This window comes from Pristiophorus japonicus, chromosome 5 (genome assembly GCF_044704955.1).
Source record: "Pristiophorus japonicus isolate sPriJap1 chromosome 5, sPriJap1.hap1, whole genome shotgun sequence".
Lineage (NCBI taxonomy): Eukaryota > Metazoa > Chordata > Chondrichthyes > Pristiophoridae > Pristiophorus > Pristiophorus japonicus.
The window spans coordinates 33814847-33840983 of record NC_091981.1 but is presented as its reverse complement, the minus strand read 5'-3'; the positions used below and the strand labels follow the sequence as shown (position 1 = coordinate 33840983).

General features: G+C 46.4%; 1 protein-coding gene across 2 annotated transcripts in view; it reads right to left on the bottom strand.

The window, feature by feature from the left end:
• Nucleotides 1–26137, bottom strand: part of cep72 (centrosomal protein 72) — a 230603-nt gene that overhangs the window by 62898 nt on the left and 141568 nt on the right. For both annotated transcript variants that reach the window (XM_070880485.1, XM_070880486.1), the window contains one exon: nucleotides 25592–25646. In XM_070880485.1, coding sequence (XP_070736586.1) covers nucleotides 25592–25646 — 55 coding nt within the window. The remainder of the gene's footprint in view (nucleotides 1–25591; nucleotides 25647–26137) is intronic.

Genomic DNA, 26137 nt, shown 5'->3' with positions numbered 1-26137 from the left:
TACTGCAAGTTTAGCAGTGAAAAGCTGAACTCACTGATTTCAGCAGGTGATTTCTTCAGCAGTGCTGCTAAAAGCACTCCCTCACACACAGAAATATCAATAAAATTAAAATACAAGCCTTTGCAGGGGTCCAAGAACAAATCTTCATGTTTTCTGCAGCACTTTCTAAAATGGCCGAGTGCCAATGTTTTTTTCACACTGCGCGTGCGCGAACGCTCCAACGCGCACGCGCAGGGTTGCCGGCACGAAAAAACTAATTTAAATGGTACCCGCCCCCTCCCACTTACAAAATCGGCGCGAGTGGTAGGCTCCGCCCCCCTGGGCGCCGCGCCAACCAGCCATGGAGCTGCAGGGCGCTCCAGAATCGCGCGTTTTTTTTTCGGCACGAAAAACGGGCGCCCAGCTCGGAGGAGCGCCCGTTTTTTATCGTGTGGAAACTTGGGCCCTAAGACTGGTGTGGTCCTGTTCTCAAATACTCCGCAGTCCCATCCTCATTACAACTGCTGTCTCTATAAGCTGAGACTCAATTCCACATTAATGGAGGCAGCATTACCCACACTGCTTAGCTTCAGTGAAACAACTCAATAATCAGTATAGATTTCAAAGCCATTATACTCCATACTACATCTGAACAAGAACTTAATTGTTATAGTTTTAGCATTTTTCCAAAACTTGTCTTTGTTTAAGGCATAAAGGCACAAAGGCACTTCACATAAGCAGTGTCCTATGATCCTAAACCTGTGCACTTTAAGTGCCATGGATTAACCACAAGTTACATTCAGATCCCCTACCATAACTAAAAATTATGGGAGAATTCTCCAGTACTTCAAACATTCCAAAGCCTCTGAAGTCAGAGTGCTTAATCAATTCATGATTAGGCATAATGGGCCCAAATTTGGCCAGGAGTTGCTCCGTTTATTTTGGAGCAACTTGATTTTTCTGGAGTACCTTAAAAATCCCCATTTTGCACATTCAATTTGCGCCAGTGTAAGTGAGTTAGTTAAGATATTTTTTAGTTTAGTTTTGTTTTGTTCAAAAGGGGGCGTTACCAGCCATCTAAGCCTGTTTTGGCCATTTAAGCCAGTTTGGACAGCTAATAGTTACTCCAAACTAACTTAGGCCAGCGTATGTGGCCACTTGTAGCCGCACAGGAAACACTTGTGGAGAGTTAAGAAATCAGCGGAGGTAGGTACTTAATGACTTGACTAAAGAATATGAATAGGATCAAACAGCTATACAGGACATATGACAAACTTCGCAAAGTTAATTTACAACAGAAGCATTCATGGAGGCTTAAATTATAAAAATAAAAGTGAAGAGACAAAGCATATTTACATAATTTTTTCAAAATATCCAAATAAAAAATAGAAGTACCTCCTGCTCGTAATTCTTATGTAGGAAAGTATTTTCATCAACAGGGTTAAGGAAAGTCTTGAGTAAGCTCATTAAAATTACTGGCTACATAGTTATCACCCTCCCCCCCTCCCAATCAAAACTCCGACACCCCCGATCAAAACTCTTCTTCCCCCACCCCCCGCCCCCCCATCAAAACTCTCCCTCCTCCCTCCCCCTCCGCATCAGAACTCTCCTCACTAAACAAAGCACAACCATCAATAATAACTCGGCCTGGGAAATCAGCGGGCCAGCCAGCCGGTTTGGGAGCCCACTCGGCTGGGGATAGGTGCGAGACTCTCTCTATGATGTGCAGCAGCCCGGTGCACGTCGTGAGGCTACTTGGCCTGGGATAGGGGCGGGACATTGGGTCCTAACACTGCAGAGGAGCTACTGCGCATGCGCGAAACCTCCAGTGCGCCATGCGTTGAGCTGCCGGCACTCTTAAGCGCAGGGCCTAGCTCCGCCCCCCTAATTGAATTGCCATGCCGCACCATGTGAGAGGCCACAGAGCGGCCAGAATACAGCGACACATTTTTGGCGCCGTTTTTATCCTAGGAAATCGGCACATCATACGTGAGTGCACTGAAAAAACGGGTGGGCCAAATTTGGGCCCAATGGGCTAAAAAATTGGCCAGGAGTTACTCCGTGTTTTTTGGAGCAACTTGATTTTTCTGGAGTATCTTAAAAATCCCCATTTTGCACATTCAATTTGCACCAGTGTGAGTGAGTTAGTTAGGATTTTTTTAGTTAAGTTTGTTTTTTTTTCCAAAAGGGGGCATTACCAGCCACCTCTGCCAGTTTTGGCCATTTAAGCCACTTCGGACAGCTAATAGTTTCTCCAACCTAACATAGGCCAGCGTATGTGGCCACTTGTGGCTGCATAGAAAACCCTTACAGAAAGTTAAGAAATCAGCGCAGGTAGCCAGAGATAGGGGCGGGAAGGGAAGTGAAGAGGACCTTACAAAGCACTAAACAAAGCACAACAACATTCAAGAAGCATAAAAACCATCAAGAACAAATAAAAAATAAAACTTAAGTCCTACCTTCCTAACTCGGGCCCGGGAAGTCAGTGGGCCGGCGGATGCAAGAGGCCACTCGGCCGGGGATAGGTGCGGGCGGGACGAGCAGGCGGGAGAGCACAGGGAACTGACTCTCTTTCTGACTGACTCTCTGACTAGTCCAGCGATCTGACTCTCGCTCTCTCTAGTCCAGCGATCTGACTCTCGCTCTCTCTCGTCCAGCGATCTGACTCTCGCTCTCCCTCGTCCAGCGATCTGACTCTCGCTCTCTCTAGTCCAGCGATCTGACTCTCGCTCTCTCTAGTCCAGCGATCTGACTCTCGCTCTCTCTAGTCCAGCGATCTGACTCTCGCTCTCTCTAGTCCAGCGATCTGACTCTCGCTCTCTCTAGTCCAGCGATCTGACTCTCGCTCTCTCTAGTCCAGCGATCTGACTCTTTCTCTCTAGTCTAGCAATCTGACTCTCTCTCTCTCTCTATTCCAGCGATCTGACTCTCTCTCCCTCGTCCAGCGATCTGACTCTCTCTCTCTCTATTCCAGCGATCTGACCCTCTCTCTCTCTCTAGTCTAGCAATCTGACTCTCTCTCTCTCTCTCTAGTCCAGCGATCTGACTCTCTCTGACTATTCCAGCAGCCAGCCCGGCACACATTGTGAGGCCACTCGGCCGGGGATAGAGGCGGGTTGTATCGGGTCCCACGCTGCAGCACGGCTGGGGGCAGGAGCTACTGTGCATGCGCGAAACCTCCAGTGCGCATGCGTTGAGCTGCCGGCATTGTTTTTCGCGTAGGGCCCTAGCTCCGCCCCCTAATGGACAGACCACACCGCACCAAGCCATGGGAGAGGCCACAGAGCGGCCAGAATCCGGGGAAATTTTTTCGGCGCCGTTTTCACCCTAGGAAGTCGCCGCATCTTCGGTGAGTGCACCGAAAAAACAGGTGGGCCAAATTTGGGCCCAATAGGAGGGACTATTGCAAACAATTCTAAGAGCTGATTTCAGAGTACAGTCCCCACCACTGAACGCGCCCACAATTATGGTGGGAAACTGTTCCCAATAGCCAATTAATGCTCACCATTTTCCATCAGCATAAGAGTCAATTTCAAAGGCACTGCTTACAATGTATTGAGCGTGGCTTTTTCAGGCAATTCAGTAAACTCTCTGCACTTTATTTGCTGATGGAGAGCATTTGAAATCCTCTAAAATGTCCTGACAAATCAGGGGCAAAATTAATTAAATAAAACAAATCAACTGCATGTCCTCATTTTGCAATAAAAGAGCTCGAAGGTGGAAAGGCAGAAAGGCAGTAGCAGTTGCTGTCTATGAACAGCCTGGTTCAATTTCAAAGGACCCGAACCGCTGCCTCCACGTTGTGCATGGGTTTCAAAAATTAACATTTAATAAAAGGAGGATTAAAATACTGTACATTAATATCAACTTAAGTGTCAACACCATTTTGTGTAACTTTCAATGAGAGGATTTGGAGTGTAGGCTTCCTGCAGCCTGTGATGGTTTTACTGTCCAACTCTTATAGCAGGGTTAACAACTTTTATTTACATAGCGCCTTTAACAAGCAAAACGTCCCAAGGCACTTCTCAGCAGTGTTATAAGACAAAACAGATAAATTTGGGATGCGTTTATTTGTACTGCCAAACTGGCCACCTTGTCTCTGATTGGCTTTTATTATCACATGACCTATTGCTAATTGGTCCCCTTGGAGGATAAGCCTTACCCTGAAGTTTCTCTGGAATGTGTAACTGGAACCACCCAGCCCAAGTTCTGACTGACTTTACAAATTGCAATTTAATTAATTTTGACTTCAGAAACCAGAGAGGATAGATCTCCCCAAAAGCCACCAAGTTCCAGCCAAAGTCCCTTACTGTAGCGCAAGTGCATCCCTCCCCCAGCCAAAGTCCCTTGCCCCAGCGCAAGTGCATCCCTCCCACAGCCAAATTTCCTTACCCCAGCACAACTGCATCCCTCCCCCAGCCGAAGTTCCTTACCCCAGCGCAAGTGCATTACCTTACCTGCCCGCCCCCCCCCCCCCCGCCCGCCATAGATGGGGTCACGGATTGTTAACAGGTTTATTAGGTATGAATTGAATAGTGACAGATGACCAAAAGCTTGGTGAAAGAGATAGGTTTTAAGGAGCGTCTTACAGGAGGAAAGAGAGGTAGAGAGACGGAGAGGTTTAAGGAAGGAGTTCCAGAGCTTAGGGCCCAAGCAGCTGAAGGCACGGCCACTGATGGTTGAACAGTTATAATCAGGGATGCACAAGAGGGCAGAATTTGAGGAGCGCAGACATCTCATGTAAGAGATTACAGAGATAGGGAGGAGTGAGGCTATGGAGGGATTTGTAAACAAGGATGGAAAATTTTGAAATCAAGGCGTTGCTTAACCAAGAGCCAATGTAGGTCAGCTTGCACAGGGATGATGGGTGAGCAGGACCTGGTGCGAGTTAGGACATGGGCTGCCGAGTTTTGGATGAACTCAAGTTTATGCAGTGTAGAATGCGGGAGGCCAGGCAGGAGTGAGTTGGAGTAGTCAAGTCTAGAGGTAACAGACATGGATGAGGGTTTCAGCAGCAGAAGAGCTGAGGCAGGGGCGGAGGCGGGCAATGTTAGAGGTGGAAATAGGAGGTTTTAGTTATGCCGTGGATATGTGGCCAGAAGCTCATTTCAGGGTCAAATATGACGCCTAGGTGGCGAACAGTCTGGTTTAGCCTCAGATTGATGTTAGGGAGAGGGATGGAGTCAGTGGCTAGGGAACGCAGTTTGTGGCGGGGACCAAAGACAATGGCCACAGTCTTCCCAATATTTAATTGAAGAACATTTTTGTTCATCCATTATTGGATGTCGGACAAGCAGTCTGACAATTTAGAGACCATGGAGGGGTTGAGAGAAGTGGTGGAGAGGTAGAGCTGGGTGTCGTCAGCGTACATGTGGAAACTGACTCTATGTTTTCGATGATATCGCCAACGGGCAGCATAGAGATGAGAAATAGAAGGGGGCTAAGGATAGATCCTTGGGGGACACCAGAGGTAACAATGCGGGAGTGGGAAGAGAAGCCATTGCGGGAGATTTTCTGGCTACGATTAGATAGATAAGAATGGAACCAGGCGAGTGCAGTCCCACCCAGCTGGACGGTGGTGGAGAGGCATTGGAGGAGTGGTCAACTGTGTCAAAGGCTGCAGACAGGTCTAGGAGGACGAGGAGGGATAGTTACCTTTGTCACACTCACAATGGATGCCATTTGTGACTTTGATGAGAGCCATTTCGGTACTGTGGCAGGGGCAGAAACCAGTTTGATAGGATTCAAACATGGAGTTCTGGGCACGACAACACATTCAAGGACTTTGGAGAGGAAAGGGAGTTTGGAGATGGGGCCATAGCTAGCAAGCACAGTGGGGTCAAGGGTTGTTTTTTTGAAACGAGAGTTGATGACGGCAGATTTGAAGGAGAGGGGAACAGAACCTCAGGAGAGAGAACTGTTAACAATGTCGGCTAACATGGGAGCCAAAAAAGGAAGCTGTGTGGTCAGCAGTTTATTGGAATAGGCTCAGGGGAGCAGGAAGTGGGTCTCATGGACAAGATGAGCATGGGAGATCAGAGAGAAACTGGAGAAAGATGCGAGTTTAGGGCTAGGGCAGGGGGAAGCCTCAGAGGAAGTTTGGCCCGGTGGGCTAGGGGAAGGAAGGAAGGGAACTCGCAGAGGCAGCTGATCGGATGGTCTCAATCTTTAAGACAAAGAAGTCCATGAGCTCCTCACACTTGTTGTTGGAGGCGAGTGCGGTGGAGACAGGGGAGAGGGGTTTAAGAAGATGATTAGCAGTAGAGAATAGTAGCCGGGTGTTATCTTTGCATTCCAGAATGATCCTGGAATAGTGAGCAGTTTTTGCAGACAAGAGTAGGACCTGATAATACTTTATGTGGTTGAGCCAGACCTGGCGATGAATGGCTAAACTAGTTGTCCGCCACATCCGTGCCCCTTGGACTTGAGGGAGCGAAGATGAGGGCTGTACCAGGGGGAACCGCCAGGGTGAGAACAATGGTTTTAGTAAGGACGAGGGCATTAAAGGTGGTGCTGAGGGTGTGGCTGCATAAATGACATGGTGAAAGGAAGGCCAAAAGCTGGACCATTTGGAGTTGATAAGTGCAGTTGTAAGAGAGTTTGGAGAGTTTTTTTCCCCAGGGGTGGATGCAGATGGAAAAAGGGTTGGATTGGGGAAGGGGGATGTGGGTGGAGAGCGATATAAGGAAATGGTCAGAGATGGTCTTATCTGTAATTGACACGGTAGGAATAGCGAGGCCACAAGAGTTGGCAAGGTCGAGGGGTGGCCATGAATATGGGTTGAGGAATTTACATGGAGGGAGATATTCAGGGAGAACAGGAGGGTAATGAATTCAGAGGAGAGAGAGCATGATGAATTGAGATGGAGGTTGAAATCACCGAGGATGAGAAGTCGCTCGGTGCAGAGGCTGAGGGAGGAAAGCAATGAGGATATATCCGTGATAAATTTTTTATCATACTTGGGTGGGCGGTAGAGAGCGAGAATTTTAAATGTGAGGTGAGAGGGGTGGAATAAGGTGAGATATTCAAAGGAGGAGAAAGTGCTGGTGGCAAAGGGGGACAGACCAATGTAAGATTTGGTGATGAGAGCTACACCGCCACCAAGGCGGGACAAGTGGTGGAAGGTATTATCATCGGCAGTCCCTCGAATCGAAGATGACTTGCTTCCACGTCAAAAAGTTCACAAATGTTTCAAGGACCTAAAATTCCAGGTCCCGAACTGCAGATTGAAGGGTGGAAGATGCCGGTGCGTGGATGTTTTTAACGTGTGGTGGCCGTTGCACACCAGCCACCACACAGGCTTGACAGAGCTAGGTCTTGCTCCAGTGGCAAGGATTAACCAAGACGACTGGAGACCAGCTCTGCTGCATGGACCTAGTGCGCACACATACCGCAGTGTGGGCTGGCCCGTGCTGCCCCTGGGCTCTGGCCTCTTCTGGGCCCTGAACTCACGCCTCTCCTGGGCCCCGATCACGTCGCTCTACAATCTCTCGCGGTCCTTCGCCCCGACCTTGCCGCTCCTGCTGTACCTGCCCGCGCTCCAATCATCGACCTGGATCTTGGTGACGTTCCTCTTCACTGCCGTTGCTCTCCTGCTCCACCACGTACTACTCCCTGGACTGGTATGCCACCACGCTGCTCCTTCCACTCCCCGGTCTGCTCCGATGGTGTTCGCGGGCCGGGCCAGGCCACCACGCTGCTCCTTCCACTCCCCGGTCTGCTCCGATGGTGTTCGCGGGCCGGGCCAGGCCACCACGCTGCTCCTTCCACTCCCCGGTCTGCTCCGATGGTGTTCGCGGGCCGGGCCAGGCTGCCACGCTGCTCCTTCCACTCCCCGGTCTGCTCCGATGGTGTTCGCGGGCCGGGCCAGGCTGCCACGCTGCTCCTTCCGCTCCCTGGTCTGCTCCGATGGGTTTCTAAAGGTATAACCAGGTGGGGAGACGTCACTTAAGGTTAAGGTGTCATCATCCCTCAGCCAAGTTTCCATCAGAGCCATGATATCTATGCAGTCATGTACGATAAGCTCATGGATGGCAAGTGAATGGACATTCTGCAAGGAGATCCAGAGAGGATCCACGATGGCTGATCCATTGCCAGCACACACATGGTCAGCGCTTGGAGGGATGAGTTGGACGGGAAGGAGATTGGCAACGTCAGTTCCCCCCCTTGGGCAAGCTGGGCGGCAAGGTCAGTGAGAGAGTAGGATGGGACAGTTGGGGTTGCTGCTCGTGAGGAGACAGCGACAAGTGCCACGGTGGGCCCTTCGGAGGATGCCAAGAGAGGCACAGAGGGAAGCTGCAAGCTTGGCTAAAAGAGTGTCGAGCCTGGGACGACGGCAGGAGAGTAGGAAGGTCGAAGAGTAATGAAGGATTGGGGTGAAGGATTGGGGTAGAGATTTGGGAGGCAAGAGTATCCGAGAGAGGAGAGATGAAAGTCGGCACGACGACAGGAGAGAACGGTCAGGGAGGGATAGAGAGAAAAGAAAAAGTGGGAGAAAGAAGTGGAAATCGAAGTGAATGGCTCGGGTCCAAATCGGCAGCCAAAATGCACCTGCAAATAGACACAGGGGAAAAACTCAATTTACACAGTGAATAGGGATTACTACAATAGGGCTTCTACAATAGTAGAATCAGTATAATCAAGATCAATTATATTAAAACAAAATTGATTAACATATAGATTAATTGGAAGTAAATTTAAAATCAGAACTTGAGAAATTGAAAAGTTCAGTCTCTAACTGTCCCATTAAATCATTCTCCGGTAGATCAAAAGGCACAATGAGAAGTAATCATTCCAAATACAATGGCTACGGTCTTCCTAATATTTAATTGAGAGAAAATTTTTGCTCATCTAGTACTGGATGTTGGACAAGTAGTCTGACAATTTAGAGACCATGGAGGGGGCGGGAGAAGTGGTAGTGAGGTAGAGCTGGATGTCGCCAGCGTACATGTGGAAATTAAGTCCGCGTTTTCAGATGATATCGCCAAGGAGTAGCATATAGATGAGAAATAGGAGGAGGGCAAGGATAGATCCTTGGGGAACACCAGAGGTAACGATGCGGGAGTGGGAAGAGAAGCCATTGTAAGTAATTCTCTGGCTACGATTAGATAGATAAGAATAGAATAGAACCAAGCGAGTGTAGTCCCGCCCAGCTGAACGATGGTGGAGAAGCATTGGAGGTGGATGGAGTGGTTAACTGTGTCAAAGGCTGCAGACAGGTCCAGGAGGACAAGGAGGGATATAGCTTACCGTTGTCACAGTCAAAAAGTATGTCATTAGTGACTTTGATGAGAGCCATTTTGCTACTGAGGCAGGGGCGGAAACCAGATTGAAGAGATTCAAACATGGAGTTCCGAGAAAAATGGGCACAGATTTGGGAGGTGACAACACGGGACTTCAAGGACTTTGGAGAGGAAAGGGAGGTTGGAGATGGGGCGGTAGCTAGCAAGCACAGTGGGATCAAGGGTTGGTTTTTTGAGGAGAGCGGTGATGACGGCAGATTTGAAGGAGTGGGGAACAGTACCTGAGGTGAGAGAACCGTGAACAATGTCAGCTAACATGAGAGCCAGAAAAGGAAGTTGCATGGTCAGCAGTTTAGTGAGAATAGGGTCAAGGGAGCAGGAAGTGGGTCTCATGAACAAGATGAGCATGGAGAGGTCAAGAATGACATTCAGGCTTGGGCTGATAAATGGCAAGTAACATTCACACCACACAAGTGCCAGGAAATGACTATCTCCAACAAGACAGAGTCTAACCACCACCCCTTGACATTCAATGTCATTACCATCGCTGAATTTCCCACCATCAACAACCTGGGACGGGGGTTACCATTGACCAGAAACTTAACTGGACCAGCCACATAAATACTATGGCTACAAGCGCAGGTCAGAGGCTGGGTATTCTGTGGTGAGTATCTCACCTCCTGACGTCCCAAAGACTTTCCACCATCTACAAGGCACAAGTCAGGAGTGTGATAGAATACTCTCCCCCTTGCCTGGATGAGTGTAGCTCCATTAACACTCAAGAAGCTTGACACCAACCAGGACAAAGCAGCCTGCTTGATTGACACCCCATCTGCCACCTTGAACATTCACTCCCTCTACCATCAGTGCACCGTGGTTGCATTGTGTACTCATCATCATCATAGGCAGTCCCTCGAAGCAAGAATGACTTGCATCCACGCCAAAAAAAGGATGAGTTCACAGGTGTTTCAATGAAGGACCTAATATTCCAGGTCCTGAACTGCATACTGAAGGGTGGAAGATACCTGTATGTGGATGTTTTTAATGTGAGGTGGCCGTTGAACACCAGCCATCACACGGGCTTGACAGAGCTCAGTCTTGGCCCAGTGGCAAGGATTATCCAAAACGACTGGAGACCTGCTCTGCTGCACGGACCTCGTGCGCACACATATCGCAGTGTGGGCTGGTCTGTGCTGCCCCTGGGCCCCTGGCCCTGAACTCACGCCTCTCTTGGGCCCAGATCACTTCCCTCTACAATCTCTCGCGTTCCGTGGCCCCGACCTTGCCGCTTCTGCTCTATCTGCTCATGCTCCAATCACCAACCTGGTCCTTGATGACGTCACTTTTCACTCGTCCTCCTGCACTAGCTCATGCTGCTCCGTGAAGTAATATGCCTCCACGCTGCTCCAGAGGACGCTCCTTTTATGGCCCCGACCTGCCGCTGGTGTTCTCACGCAGGTCGGGGCCTCCATGCTGCTCACCGCTCCTTTTATGGGCCCGACCTGCCGCCGGTGTTCTCACGCAGGTCGGGGCCACCACGCTGCTCCCGAGGCCGCTCGCCACTCCTTTTATGGATTGCAGCAACTCGCCAAGGCTTCTTCAATAGCACCTCCCAAACCCCGATCTCTGCCACCGAGAAAGACAAGGCCAACAGGCGCATGGGAACACCAACATCTCCAAATGCTCCTCCGAGTCACACACCTTCCTGACATGGAAATATATTGCTGTTCGTTCATCGTCGCTGGGTCAAAATCTTGGAACTCCCTCCCTAGCAGCACTTGTGGGAGTACCTTCACCACACAGACTGCGGTGGTTCAAGGCAGCTCATCACCATTTGCTCAAGGGCAATTAGGAATGGGCAATAAATGCTGGCCTTGACAGAGATGCCCACATCCCATGAACGAATAAAAACAAAAAATCCCAAATACCTTTGTTTTCATCATGAGCATGTCATTATATGCCACTGGGCTTATCCATGTTTCAAGACAAAAAAATCTGCAAAAGGACATAGACAGGCTAAGTGAGTGGACAAAAATTTGGCAGATGGAGTATAATGTTGGAAAGTGTGAGGTCATGCACTTTGGCAGAAAAAAATCAAAGAACAAGTTATTATTTAAATGGAGAAAGATTGCAAAGGGCCGCAGTACAGCGGGACCTGGGGGTACTTGTGCATGAAACACAAAAGGATAGTATGCAGGTACAGCAAGTGATCAGGAAGACCATTGGTATCTTGGCCTTTATTGCAAAGGGGATGGAGTATAAAAACAGGGAAGTCTTGCTACAGCTATATAAGGTATTGGGGGGGAGGCCACACCTGGAATACTGCGTGCAGTTTTGGTTTCCATATTTAAGAAAGGATATACTTGCTTTAGAGGCAGTTCAGAGAAGGTTCACTAGGTTGATTCTGGGGATGAGGGGGTTGACTTATGAGGAAAGGTTGTGTAGGTTGAGGCTCTACTCATTGGAATTCAGAAGAACGAGAGGTATTATCGAAACGTATAAGATAATGAGGGGGCTTGACAAGGTGGATGCAGAGAGGATGTTTCCACTGATGGGGGAGACTAGAACTAGAGGGCATGATCTTAGAATAAGGGGCCGCCCATGTAAAACAAAAGATGGGGAGAAATTTCTTCTCTCAGAGGGTTGTAAATCTGTGGAATTCGTTGCCTCAGAGAGCTGTGGAAGCTGGGACATTGAATAAATTTAAGACAGAAATAGACAGTTTCTTAAACGATAAGGGGATAAGGGGTTATGGGAGCGGGCGGGGAAGTGGAGCTGAGTCTGTGATCAAATCAGCCATGATCTTATTAAATGGCGGATCTGGCTCGAGGGGCCGTATGGTCTACTCCTGCTCCTATTTCTTATGTTCTTATGTTCTTATGTTCTTATGTTCTTATGTTCTTATGTTCTTATGTTCTTATGTTCTTATGTTCTTATGTTCTTTGGAGTTTAATCTCCACATGGAATCAGGAACAGTCTCCATTCTTACTGCAATTTTATTCCTGAGTTCCAAGAAAACACTGTGGCAAAATGCTATCCACTGAAAAGATCATTTCATTGATCAGCACAGAGCATTTGTTTATTATTTGAAAAGGATCAAGCCATTTCATCTGCCTGGGCGATTGTTTCCTACGGAAAACCAGTTACAAAAGAGGTGTTGGCATTGAGCTGTTGCTTATTATGCAAATAGGGCAAAGAATCTTCACCATTCTCGGCTAGAGCTGTCTGCACCCTTTGGAAATAGGGATGCCAACCTTCCCAGAATTGTCCTGCAGTCTCCCAGAATTCAAGATTAATCTCTTGCGAGCAAACTGGGAGAAAAATCATTGGGCCATTTTCATCTCCCACTTGACTCTGGCTGGACTCGCAACAAGGAGGGGCCATCATATACCCAGGATACAATGCGACCTTGGCGAAAGCACGTTTCAGTGCAATCATGGGATGGATAGAGTGGTTTCTTTAGCACAGAGGATTATAGGCATTGCATTCGCCATTATTGACTGATTGGCATATTGGTATACCAATGGCAGGAGCGTGGTGGTTTCAACCAGGAGCTCCAAGAAAATGGTCCAACCAGAGTTGGCAACCCTATTTGGAAACAAAATGTTAGATGTGGGTTCAAGTCCTACTCCAGAGACTTGAGCACATAAATCTAGGCCGAGGGAGCACTGCAATGTCGGAGGTGCAGTCTTTCGGATGAGATGTTAAACCGTCTGCTCTCTCAGGTGGATGTAAAAGATCCCACTGCACTATTTCGAAGATGAGCAGGGGAGTTATTCCCGGTGTCCTGGCCAATATTTATCCCTCAATCAACATCACCAAAACAGATTATCTGGTCATTGTCACATTGCTGTTTGTGGGAACTTCTTGTGTGCAAATTGGCTGCCGCATTTTCTACATTACAACAGTGACTGCACTTCAAAAGTACTTAATTGGTTGTAAAGCGCTTTGGGACATCCGGTGGTCGTGAAAGGCACTACAGGTATATAAATGCAAGTCTTTCTTTCTTTAGAAAGCCATTAGGTAGAGAATTGTAAACTGGGTGATGGAATGTATTGCCTTGTGTTACTCCTCTACAAAGCAGAATTCACCACAGAAAGTTACAGCTCACTCCTGTGTGTAACAGTTGGTATAACACACTTGTCCATTTAAAACAGCACATAAGTGTTGGCCACTGTTATATTTTAGCCTTTCCCCAGATATTTCAAGGGCCACTCCAATGAGCAAACCCTCTCTACCTATGAATTGAAGTGTGACCTTACATGCACAGGATTGTAGCATTGTATAGAAATCAAACAGGTGAGAATATCCTGCCAATATTCAATGTAAACGCACACATTTAAAACAGTCATTGGGCAAGGTCGTACAGGGTAGCAGACATCGAGTTTATGGGACCATAATGTGCCATGAAAAACTGGCTTCAGGAGAGCAAATTTGGAGGGGGGTTATAGGATTCCTGTTTAAGGTTTCTTATTTTAAACTTGCACTTAAACGGTGCTCAAAGCAGAACTTAAAAAGAACGAAGAGCAATGTGATGCCTCTGATGCAGCTTTATTTTCTGTTGCTTTGTGGAGACAGTGGTCAGAAGAGGACTAGTGAAATAAATTTGAGCTCTTCAGTGGGACTCAGGGTAAAGCTGGGGTTTAACTGCTAGAAAGAACATTCTTCGAAAATGAAAGCCCTTATCAGCTCTAGGTCTGGTCTTGTGGTGGTAGGAGTTCTAGGCAGTTGTTATTCTAGAGAGGCTGGCCTTTTAAGTCAAAGGTAAACAGGCATCAAGAGAGTCAAGCAGTTGCTGCTCAAGTGTCAGAGATAACCTAGGGATGATTCGCTATCCACCTCCTCTCTGATTGACAGGTACTAATGGTTGGCTGTCCATTAGTCCATGCCCCACTGCACCCCCATCTCCCAAAGTTCAGGGGAGTGCTGAGTAGACTGTGCCCATTCCCCTTGTCTTTATTATTGAAAGAATTACTCAGTAATGAGCATATATATTTGCTTCTGGTTTACTTACAGTCCTAGCTATGAAAACAATATTGATTTTTTTGTTGAAAATTGCAAATTTTGTGTGTTTTATACTTGCTTTTATTAAAAGATTTTTTTTCTTAAACAATTTTCTTCTCTACATTACACTTCTCTGATGAGCACTGTCAAGATCTGTAACAGTCTTAAGTATGAAAAGAAAAGGAAAAAGGGAAAGGAAAAGAAAAGTGAAGAGAATAGAAAAATAATTTACATTCATATAGCACCTTTCACGACCTCAAAGCGCTGTGCAGCCAATTATTGAAACTTTTGAAGCATAGTCACTGTTAGAATATGAAAATTACATTTTGGGATCATTTTAGGCACCAACTACAACTCAACAGTGCAGTACTTTGATCTGCCAGCTGAAATTAAAGTATATGCTCATGCCCACAGGCCAAGAATGGACATGGTACCGTAGAAAATGTACTGTTCCCAGATTTAGAGTACCCGTATGACTGCAGTCGATGCAGACAGGAGATAGAAAGAATGAGAGAGATAAACTGTACAGGGAAGATACATATTGGCATTCAAGCGTGCTGGGCACTATGCAATGCAGGAACATGGGTTCATGTCTCCAATTTCCCATACATTGTGCACGCAATCTTAGCGAATTCATTGGCAAGTGCGGAGTTAAAGGCCACGGAGGCTCCCCACAGGGAGATTGAAATCAAAGGAGGTGTGACTGTGAGCAACTAGTTAGAGGTGCAGGGCTTGAAAACAGATTGCTTACCTGCTAAATCTATGATGTGGAAAGACATTAAGGGATGAAGAACCGAAACGGTTAAAAATGTGTATCTATACTGGCTATAAAAAGGGTACAACAGGATGGCATTATGTACTGTTGAGATAGACATGAACTGTCTGTATGTATGTATCTACCTGAGGGCTATGTGACCTTTTACATATTGTAATGCACCCAGTTAGGTAAACTTGCTGGACCGCACTGAGACTAATAACAGTAAAAAGGCCACCTTCCCCCTGTGGGTATTGCCAGCGTTGTATCTGAGGTCTTGTTTGTGCAGGAAGGAAGGAATGATGAGAAATCATTTTCATTGTGAAAGTACAAAGCATAAAATTACCATTTATTCTGCATAAATAAACAATTCACTCAATTATAAATGAAATTACTTGCATTTCTTTCCAATGAAGTGTGACCATGTGCACAAAGTGGGATGATGCAAGCATGATCTAAGGGCCGACTTTCTGTGTACTTTTCACCCACGAGACTCAAATTGAAGATTATGTGGATATGAAAATCGATATTAAGAGAAATTGAATTTCATCATCATTGTGATTTTAATAATCTGATTGGATAAGGACCAATAAGATTGTGGAGAAGTGCCAGTAGGCCCAATTAGCATTATGCGATGGCAACTCTAAGTATACTGAGATTCAAATAGCTCAGATGGGTAAAGAGAGACAAAAAACCTGGAAGCAACCATAGCTTTTAAAATATATCAACACTTGCACGTGGATAAGCCGATGGAGAATAGCGACTGCAATAAAGGGTCAGCTTTCACTTGCGGAATACTGTATACCAGCGATCTGAATACAGACTTTGAGACAGGGGTCAAGCATACCCAGGTGACTCCCTTCCTCCCTCCCCTGGGTGTGGGCTCTGGTTTCTCTTCAGTGTCTTCCCACAGTAACAAAGCAGAACTTGGGATCTAGGTGCAAGGAAATTGTGGGAGCGAGCGGGCATCCCATGCTCCAACCTTAGATTTTGTGCATGCGACACTTAAATGAAACTGGATGTGGAGAGTGATGTTTGCTACGCAAAGTCTTAGCCAACACAACAGTGAATTGCTTGCTTCCCTTCTTTGTTGGGGCACTCTATCCAAAATCGGGAGTAGTCACATTGCCTTCATTATACAAATCTCAGTAAGCAATGAACAATGAACAACAATTATGAAAATGACAGCCTGATCATTTCACTTTGCTGAACTTATCAGCAATTACCTTCATTCTCAATTCAGGATTCCATCACTGCAATCCGATTCGAGCCCAAGTCCTGCTCACCCATCACCCAAGTCCTTGCTGACCTCCAATGGCTCCTTATCCCCTAAAGCAGTAAATTATAATATTCTTATCGTTATTTACAAATCTCTACAACATCGGGTCCTGTATCCTGTTGTGTATCTGTAAAGCATGCACTCCCATGTTCCGCCACCAGGGAGCGCATCCCCTGAAGTCCCAAGGGATCCCAGCATCCCTTGGGAGCACTGTATATAAACCGGCCCCTAAGGCCTGTTCCTCACTCTGGAGTGTCTTCATAAAGACTGAGGTCACTGTTACTTTAACCTGCCTGTGTGCAGTCTCATCTGTGTTAGGAACACAACAACTGGCGACGAGTACACGAATCCAATGCAATGATGCAGCAAACTGTGGGTATCCTGGAGAAGTTCTCGGAGGATGAGGACTGGGAAGCCTATGTCGAACGGTTAGACCAGTACTTTGTAGCCAACGAGCTGGACGAGGAAGGAAGCACTGCATAAAGGAGAGCGGTCCTCCTCACAGTCTGCGGGGCATCGACCTGCAGCCTCATGAAGAATCTTCTGGCTCCGGTGAAACCCACAGATAAGTCATATGAGGAGCTGTGTACACTGGTTCGGGAGCATCTTAACCCAAGGGAGAGCGTGCTGTTAAGGAGATATCGGTTCTATACATACGAGTGATCTGAAGGTCAGGAAGTGGCGAGCTACGTCACCGAGCTAAGGAGACTTGCAGGACAATCTGAGTTTGATGGCTACCTGGAGTAAATGCTCAGAGACATTTTTGTACTGGGCATTGGCCACGAGACCATCCTACAAAAACTTTTGACTGTAGAGACACTGAACCTCAGCAAGGCCATTGCGATAGCACAGGCGTTTATGTCCACCAGTGATAACACTAAACAAATCTCTCAGCACACAAGTGCTAGCAATGTTCATAAATTAACTGGAAGTGTGTTTGCGAGCAGAAATGTACTGGGCAGAAACCACGAGTCTGCAACTGCCAGCAGGCCTTAGGTGACCCAGATAACTTAAGAGTCCGCAACAAAGGATGAATGCAAGGCAATTCACACCTTGTTGGTGTTGTGGAGGCTTCCATTCAGCCTATTCATGCTGCTTCAAAGGGTATGTTTGCAAGAGCTGTGGAAAAATGGGGCACCTCCAACGAGCTTGCAGACGAACTGCAAGCTCTGCAAAACCTGGTAACCACCACATGGCAGAGGAAGATCGGTCCATGGTGGATCAAAGCAATTTCGAGCCTCAGAGAGAGGAGGCAGATGCTGAAGTATACGGGGTGCACACATTTTCGACGAAATGTCCACCTATAATGCTAAACATAAAATTGAATGGCTTACCCGTAGCCATGGAACTGGACACTGGCGCTAGCCAATCCATCATGAGTAAAAAGATGTTTGAGAGACTGTGGTGCAACAAGGCATTCAGACCAGCCCTGTGCTCCATCCACACAAAACTGAGATTGTACACTAAAGAGCTTATCACTGTCCTGGGCAGCGCCATGGTCAAGGTCACCTACGAGGGTATGGTGCACGAACTGCCACTCTGGATTGTCCCGGGCGATGGCCCCACACTGTTTGGAAGGAGCTGGCTGGGCAAAACCCGCTGGAACTGGGATGGCATCCGAGCGCTATCACATGTCTGAGGCCTCATGTACCAGGTTCCGAACAAATTTCCTTCCCTTTTTGAGCCAGGCATTGGAAACTTCCGGGGCGAAGGTGCGGATCCACTTGGTCCCAGAGGCACGACCCATTCACCACAAGGCGCGAGCGGTACCTCACATGATGAGGGAGAGAGTGGAAATCGAGCTGGACAGGCTGCAACGCGAGGGCATCATCTCCTCAGTGGAATTCAGCGAGTGGGCCAGCCCGATTGTTCCAGTACTCACGGTCAGGATTTGTGGCGATTATAAAGTAACTATTAATCGTTTCTCGCTCCAGGACCTTTACCTGCTACCGAAGGCAGACGACCTATTTGCGACGCTGGCAGGAGGCAAGACGTTCACCAAGCTCGACCTGACCGGCCTACATGACGCAGGAGCTGGAGGAGTCTCCGAAGGGCCTCACCTGCATCAACACGCACAAGGGGCTGTTCATCTATAACAGATGCCTGTTTGGAATTCGCTCGGCTGCAGCTATCTTGCAGAGAAACATGGAGAGCCTACTCAAGTTGGTACAATGCACGGTGGTTTTTCAGGACGACGTATTGGTCACGGGTCGGGACACCGTCGAGCACCTACAAAACCTGGAGGAGGTCCTCCAGCGACTGTATCGCGTAGGGCTGCGGCTGAAGAGGTCGAAATGCGTCTTCATGGCAACAGAAGTGGAGTTTTTGGGGAGAAAGATCGCGGCGGACGGCATTCGGCCCACAGACGCCAAGACAGAGGCTATCAGGAATGCGCCCAGGCCACAGAACGTCACGGAGCTGCGGTCGTTCCTGGGACTCCTCAACTATTTTGGTAACTTCCTACCGGGGTTAAGCACCCTCTTAGAGCCCCTACATGTGTTATTGCGTAAAGGTGAGAGCTGGGTATGGGGAAAAAAACCAAGTAATTGCTTTTGAGAAAGCCAGAAACATTTTATGCTCCAACAAACTGCTTGTATTGTATAACCCGTGTAAAAGACTTGTGCTAGCATGTGATGCGTCGTCGTACGGAGTCGGGTGTGTACTATAACAAGCTAACTTTGCGGGGAAGTTGCAACCTGTCGCCTATGCTTCCAGGAGCTTGTCTAAAGCTGAGGGGGCCTACAGCATGATTGAGAAAGAGGCATTAGCTTGTGTGCTTGGGGTAAAGAAAATGCATCAGTACCTGTTTGGCCTCAAATTTGAGCTGGAAACTGATCACAAGCCCCTCATATCCCTGTTCACTGAAAACAAGGGGATAAATACTAATGCCTCAGCCTGAATACAGAGGTGGGCACTTGCGCTATCAGCGTATAACTATACCATCCGCCACAGGCCAGGCACCGAGAACTGTGTGGATGCCCTCAGTCAGCTACCATTGCCTACCACGGGGATGGAAATGGCGCAGCCTGCAAACTTGTTGATGGTGGCGCAGCCCGCAGACTAGTTAATGGTCATGGAAGCGTTTGAAAATGATAAATCATCTGTCACGGCCCGCCAGATGAGGACTTGGACCAGCCAAGATCCTTTGCTGTCCCAAGTAAAAAACTGTGTACTGCATGGGAACTGGACCAGCATCCCCGTTGAAATGAGAGCTAATCAAGCCGTTCCAGCGGCGAAAGGACGAGCTGTCCATTCAGGCAGACTGCCTGTTGTAGGGTAACCGCGTAGTGCTACCAAAAAAGGGCAGGGAGACGTTCATCTCGGATCTCCACAGCATACACCCAGGTATAGTAATGATGAAAGCGATAGCCAGATCCCACGTGTGGTGGCCCGGTATCGACTCTGACTTAGAGTTCTGTGTACGGCAATGCAGCATGTGTGCTCAGTTGAGCAACGCGCCCAGAGAGGCACCACTAAGTTTGTGGTCCTGGCTCTCCAGACCATGGTCGAGGATCCATGTCAACTATGTGGGCCCGTTTCTCGATATAATGTTCCTGGTTGTGGTGGATGCTTTTTCAAAATGGATTGAGTGTGAAATAATGTCGGGAAGCACCGCCACCACTGAAAACCTGAGGGCCATCTTTGCCACCCACGGCCTGCCTGACATACTGGTCAGTGACAATGGGCCATGTTTCACCAGTGCCGAATTTAAAGAATTCATGACCCGCAATGGGATCAAACATGTCACCTCGGCCCCGTTTAAACCAGCCTCCAATGGGCAGGCAGAGCGAGCAGTACAAACCATCAAACAGAGCCTTAAACGAGTCACAGAAGGCTCACTCCAAACCCGTCTGTCCAGAGTACTGCTCAGCTACCGCACGAGACCCCACTCGCTCACAGGGGCGCCCCCGGCTGAGCTACTCATGAAAAGGACACTTAAAACCAGACTCTCGCTGATCAGGTAGAGAGCAGGCGGCAGCAACAAAATATAAACGATGGTCGCGCCACTGTGTCACTGGAAATTGATCTGAATGACCCTGTGTATGTGCTAAACTTTGGACATGGTCCCAAGTGGATCGCGGGCACGGTGATAGCTAAAGAAGGGAGTAGGGTGTTTGTCGTTAAACTAGACAATGGACAAATTTGCAGAAAGCACCTGGACCAAACGAGGCTGCAGTTCACAGACTGCCCTGAACAACCCACAGCAGATACCACCTTCTTCGAGCCCACAACACACACCCAAAGGATCAATGACACCACGCCGGACCAAGAAATCGAACCCATCACGCCCAACAGCCCAGCAAGGCCAGGCTCACCCAGCAGCCCTGCAGGGCCAACAACACGCCAGCCCAGCAAGGGCACAGCCAACACACCAGAACTGACATTTGTACCGAGGCTGTCCACCAGGCTCCCGACCGCCTCACCTTGTAAATAGTTTTCACTTTGACTTTGGAGGGGAGTGATGTTGTGTATCTGTAAAGCATACACTCCCATGTTCTGCCACCAGGGAGCGCATCCCCTGAAGTCCTAAGAGATCCCAGCATCCCTTGGGAGCACTGTATATAAGCCGGCCCCCAAGGCCTGTTACTCACTCTGGAGTGTCTTAATAAAGACTGAGGTCACTGTTACTTTAACCTCCCTGTGTGCAGTCTCATCTGTGTTAGGAACACAACATATCCCATTTAAAACCCTCTGCTATTCTGAATCTGGACTGCTCCCTCCTTTGCTCTGCCCCACCATACATTGTAGAACTGTTAATTATCACAACCTTCCTTAACCTCTCCAACTACAGTCGTCCAATTTTCTGCCTCTCATGCCTTTTTTCACATGACCCGCTGCTCCCAATTCCTGTTTAGTGTTCAATCCGTGGCTTTGTGAAGCATCTGGTGACATCTAAGCCATTAGACGTACAAGATGATGTTATTTTATGTTCCCTTCTTTGCGATTGTGCAATTGTTACTTAATACCTTTTTAAATTCTCTTCACATGCTTATACTTCACACATCTTCATTTGTCTAGCCAAGTATTCTTACTTTATTCACATCTGACATCATCAACTAGGAGTAGATATATATGAGCTTTGCAGCTAATTGTACTAATAAACTATATGGCATTTAAATCATCAAATTGGAAGGAATTAAATATCTTGGGAAATACATCAGCTGGTTAGAACTGTACAGGGGCCCCAATGAATTTGCGTTCCCTCAACAGATTTAATCGTTCTTGTGATGGGCACGACCATGCAACCAGATCCCAGACCACTCAAGTGTCAGCCCAACCTGGCCTGCCCATCCCTCCTTCAAACATGGCAAGGCTTTGTCCCATTCAATCTTAGCCTTTCTGCTCTATAGCATCCCATTAAGCCCTATGCATTAATTTCAGGCATTGCAGTCCCACCAAATCAAACCACATTACACACTGCTGGAAACTCTAACATATATAACACTACGATCAAACATCTTAGAAATTTGCAAAATAAATCTGTTATTTGAACCTCTCATTTTCTCTCCTCTTTTTCAGAGGGCATTGATTAAGACTGGACCACAGTTCCTTCGGTATCTCACCCAAGTAACCATTCTTGACGAACAACTTTAGAAAGTGGAGTGTCAGCAGGTTATCCAACTTCATTAGGTTATGGAGGCCAAGGGACTTCAGAGCTGAGCCCCTACACATGAGGTACTGAGGCCTTCTGCATCATTTCTACTTCTGCCCTGGCGGAGATCCAGTGACCTTCCTGATGTCACACCAGGCAAAGCAATCAAATCATTAAAAAAAATCATCATGCACTTAAAACATGCCCGCTCTTCAAACTCAAATCCTCCTTGCTTGGAGATTTGGCAGATGGTGCTATGCTATTCCATTCCTTTCCAGTCAAATAAATAAACTGGCAAAGGTAAAAGTAAAAAAACAAACAAATTCATTTTTATATATAGCATCTTATTACATCCTCAGCATGTCACAAGTAGTGCCACAACCAATGAATTACTTTTGATGTGTGATCAGACGCAATCTAATCTGGCCATTCTCATTAGTGGCAGAAGAGGAAAATTTAAGGAACCACACAGTGAGGCAGATACTATAACCCACCACAGCATATTAAGGAATAACCAATTAAGTATTTTTTTGGTGCTATTAGTTGAAGGAGTTATGCTGGCCAGGACATTTGGAAGAATGCTTTGCTCTTCTACGGGTCAGCCTTAGCACAGTGGTAACACTGACTCAGAAGGCTGTGGGTTCAAATCCCACTCCAGAGACTTTAGTACATACACGAAGCTGGATTTTCAGTGCAGTGCTGAGGGCGAGTTGCACTGTTAGAGGTTCTGCCTTTTGGATGAGACATTAAACCGAGGGCCTATCTGCCCACTCAGGTGAACGTAAAAGATCCCATGACATGAATCGAAGAGCAGCAGGGGTGTTCTTCCTGGTGTCTTGGCCAATTTTTATCCCTCAACCAGCATCATTAAAACAGATTATCTGGTCATTATTTCATTGATTTACAGAACTGTGTTTTTTTTAAGATTCTGAAAGAACCGTGCTCAGCTCTTCTCGAGATTTCCTGCAATGTCATTTTGTTATACTCATGCTATGTTAATCTCACATGAGATGCACTTGATAAAACCAGGTAACACTGCAGTTGACATCATATGGTATAATGACGTTTCAACAACATGACGTTTCATTCAAATAACGCCATCAAAGCTGAAACAGGCTGCTGTCCCTCACTACCTCCATGACACCTGCTGACAGCTTTAAAAAAACTTACGGAAACTGGAAGAGACCAGTCTCCAAAACTCTAAGCACACAGATTTTAAGACAATGCAGGGTGATTGTGTCATCTGGCAGTAACACAACTTGTTTCGAACATCACTGAACCTTGCAGTGCATTATCTCTTGCAGAGCACTCTGTATTTTCTTACATATTGCATACGAGTAGTAATTTCTCACTATTAAACTTCAGATCACTGTAGTTTGAGTCGGTTAGTTACATTTTCAATTTCATTCCTCAGTTTTGTTATTTCTAAAAACCTGCATATTTTAATTTCACATGCCTATGGGTGTCTGGCCCAAGACATTTACCCCCCACCATTCAGTTTGCAACAATCCTAATTTATTTCCTATGATTTATGTTGACAGAATCTGTTGTCACATTTCTGGCTTGTATCGCACTACTGTGTATATTATCCCATGTTCGTATTGTGACCCGTTTTGTTCAATCCATGAGATAAAATTTTTATGGCCCAAATAACACACTGTGGCAAATGAACTTTATTTTTTACTACCTTTTTATTTTCTCTCAATTAAAAACTATATTGTATTTATTCAGCAGAGAGACAAAGCTGAATAATATGCAGATTATGTGGTGTATATGGACTTCCAAAAGGCATTTGATAAATTGCCACATAATAGGCTTGCCAGCAAAGTCGAAGCCCATGGAATAAAAGGGACAATGGCAACATGGTTTCGAAATTGGCTAAGTGACAGGAAACAGAGAGTAGTTGTGAACGGTTGCTTTTCGGACTGGAGGCAAGGATACAATGGTGTTCCCCAGGGGTCGGTGCGAGGACTACTGCATTTCTTGATATATAGTAATGACTTGGACTTGGGTGTACAGGGCACAATTTCAAAATTTGCAGATGACACAAAACTTGGACGTATAGTGAACAGTGAGGAGGATGGTGATAGACTTCAGGAGGGCATAGACAGGCTGGCAAAATGGGCAGACACGTGGCAGATGAAATTTAACACAGAAAAGTGCGAGTGATACATTTCGGTAGGAAAAATGAGGAGAGGCAATATAAACTAAAGGATACAATCCTAAAGAGAATGATGAACAGAGAGACCTGGGGTATATGTGCACAAATTATTGAAGCTGGCAGGGCAGGTTGAGAAAGCAGTTAAAAAAGCATACTGGATTACTGGGCTTCATAAATAGAGGCATAGAGTACAAAAACAGGGAAGTTATGATGAACCTTTATAAAACACTGGATCGGCCTCAACTGGAGTATGGTGCCCAATTTTGGGCACCCCACTTTAGGAAGGATGTGAAGGCTTTAGAGAGGGTACAGAAAAAATTTTCAAGAATGGTATCAGAGATGAGGGACTTCAGTTACGTGGATCGACTGGAGAAGCTGGGGTTGTTCTCCTTAGAGCAGAGAAGGCTGAGAGGAGATTTGATAGAGATGTTCAAAATCATGAGGGGTCTAGACAGAGTACATAGAGAGAAACTATTCCCATTGGCGGAAGAGTCGAGAACCAGAGGACACAGATTTAAGGTGATTGGCAGAAGAACCAAAGGCGACATGAGGAAAAACTATTTTATGCAGAGAGTGGTTATGATCTGGAGTGTACTGCCTGAAAGGGAGCTGGAGATAGATTCAATCATGGCTTTCAAAAGGGAATTGGATAAATATCTGAAGGAAAAAAATCTGCAAGGTTACGGGGAAAGGGCAGGGGTAGTGAGACTAGCTTAAGTGCTCTTGCAGAGAGTCGACACGGGCTCGATGGGCCGAGTGGCCTCCTTCTGTGCTGTAACTATTCTATGATTCTATGATTATTTTTTGTTTTGGCTTCTGTGATATAAAATGGAAGAGATTTTATCCCCTGCACATTATTCAGCTTTGTCTCTTTGCTGAATAAATATTAAAAAGTTGCTGACATGTATCCTCTTCACACTAGGAATATCATTCCATTGAAATTAATGGAACTACACACTTCACTTAAGTACGTTTAACATGTGCAAGTTACCCTGTAGTAATTTACTTGGGTCAAGTCAATGTGATATTTAGGACAATTACAGACAACATTAGTTAGATTCCAGAAAAGGTGCAATGTAGCAATATTCTGGAATTGCAGTTGACTGTCTTTTGACCATTTCGATCTAACTAAATGGGTGAAAATTAAATGTTTAAGATGCATGATTATATCCCGGTGATGTTGAATATAATCGTAACACAATAACCATGTTATTCAGATTTTAACAAACATTCTCGGTTCAGATAATCACCTCTGCAGACATAATATAAACTGATAGCGCCTCAAAAGAATGCTGTTGTTACCTATGTCATCACTTAAAGCATCTTCAGTAGCAACCCACAGCAGCTTGTATTTGTGCACCTTTTAATGCATAAAATGTATCAAAAAGCTTTACAAAAGTAGCAGGGAAGGGGATTAAAATCAACAGATAAACGAACAGGTGTTGAGCCATGGAGGGAGAGTCCTTGGGCTACCAATTATTAGAAGACTGAAGAATTCAGCTTATGCGCTTCACCAGCCCCAGATCAACAGGAATGTTTAACAGTAGTTGCTAATCATATGTTAAAGAAAATGAATTACCTTCAGTAAATGCTTGAAATTCTACAGGACTTTTCTTTTGCGAGTTCACGATAACCTAAGTGGAATTAACAAACAAACCAAAAAGGGTTAATAAATAATCAATAACTTCACAAGGACATGAAAAGTAAAAGAATGTATGAACTCAGAAAAAGGCCTCAGTCCACTGAGCCTGTTCCTTTCGATAGGCCCTATGCATTTTGATGTACTATAGCATTTAAAGCAAACTCACCTTCAGAGAAAGGGTCTCAAAAGTCTCTTACTCTGCAATCTAGCATGACATTATAATCTAACATCACACCCCTGACTTGTTGCATTCCACAGATGACCTTTCAATGTCAGGTAAACAGAGCGATGCACGCACAGTTTTAAAACTTGGCAGATGGTTGAAAATTTCAATTGAAGTAAATGCAGTAAAAAAAAAAAATCATTTTCAAGTAAATCATTTCATCATCCTCAGCCCAAGGTCTGCTACTAAAGATCTGCAAACTCACCTACCCACAATTGCATCTTGAATGACTGGAGACCAGCTCTGCTGCACAAACCTAG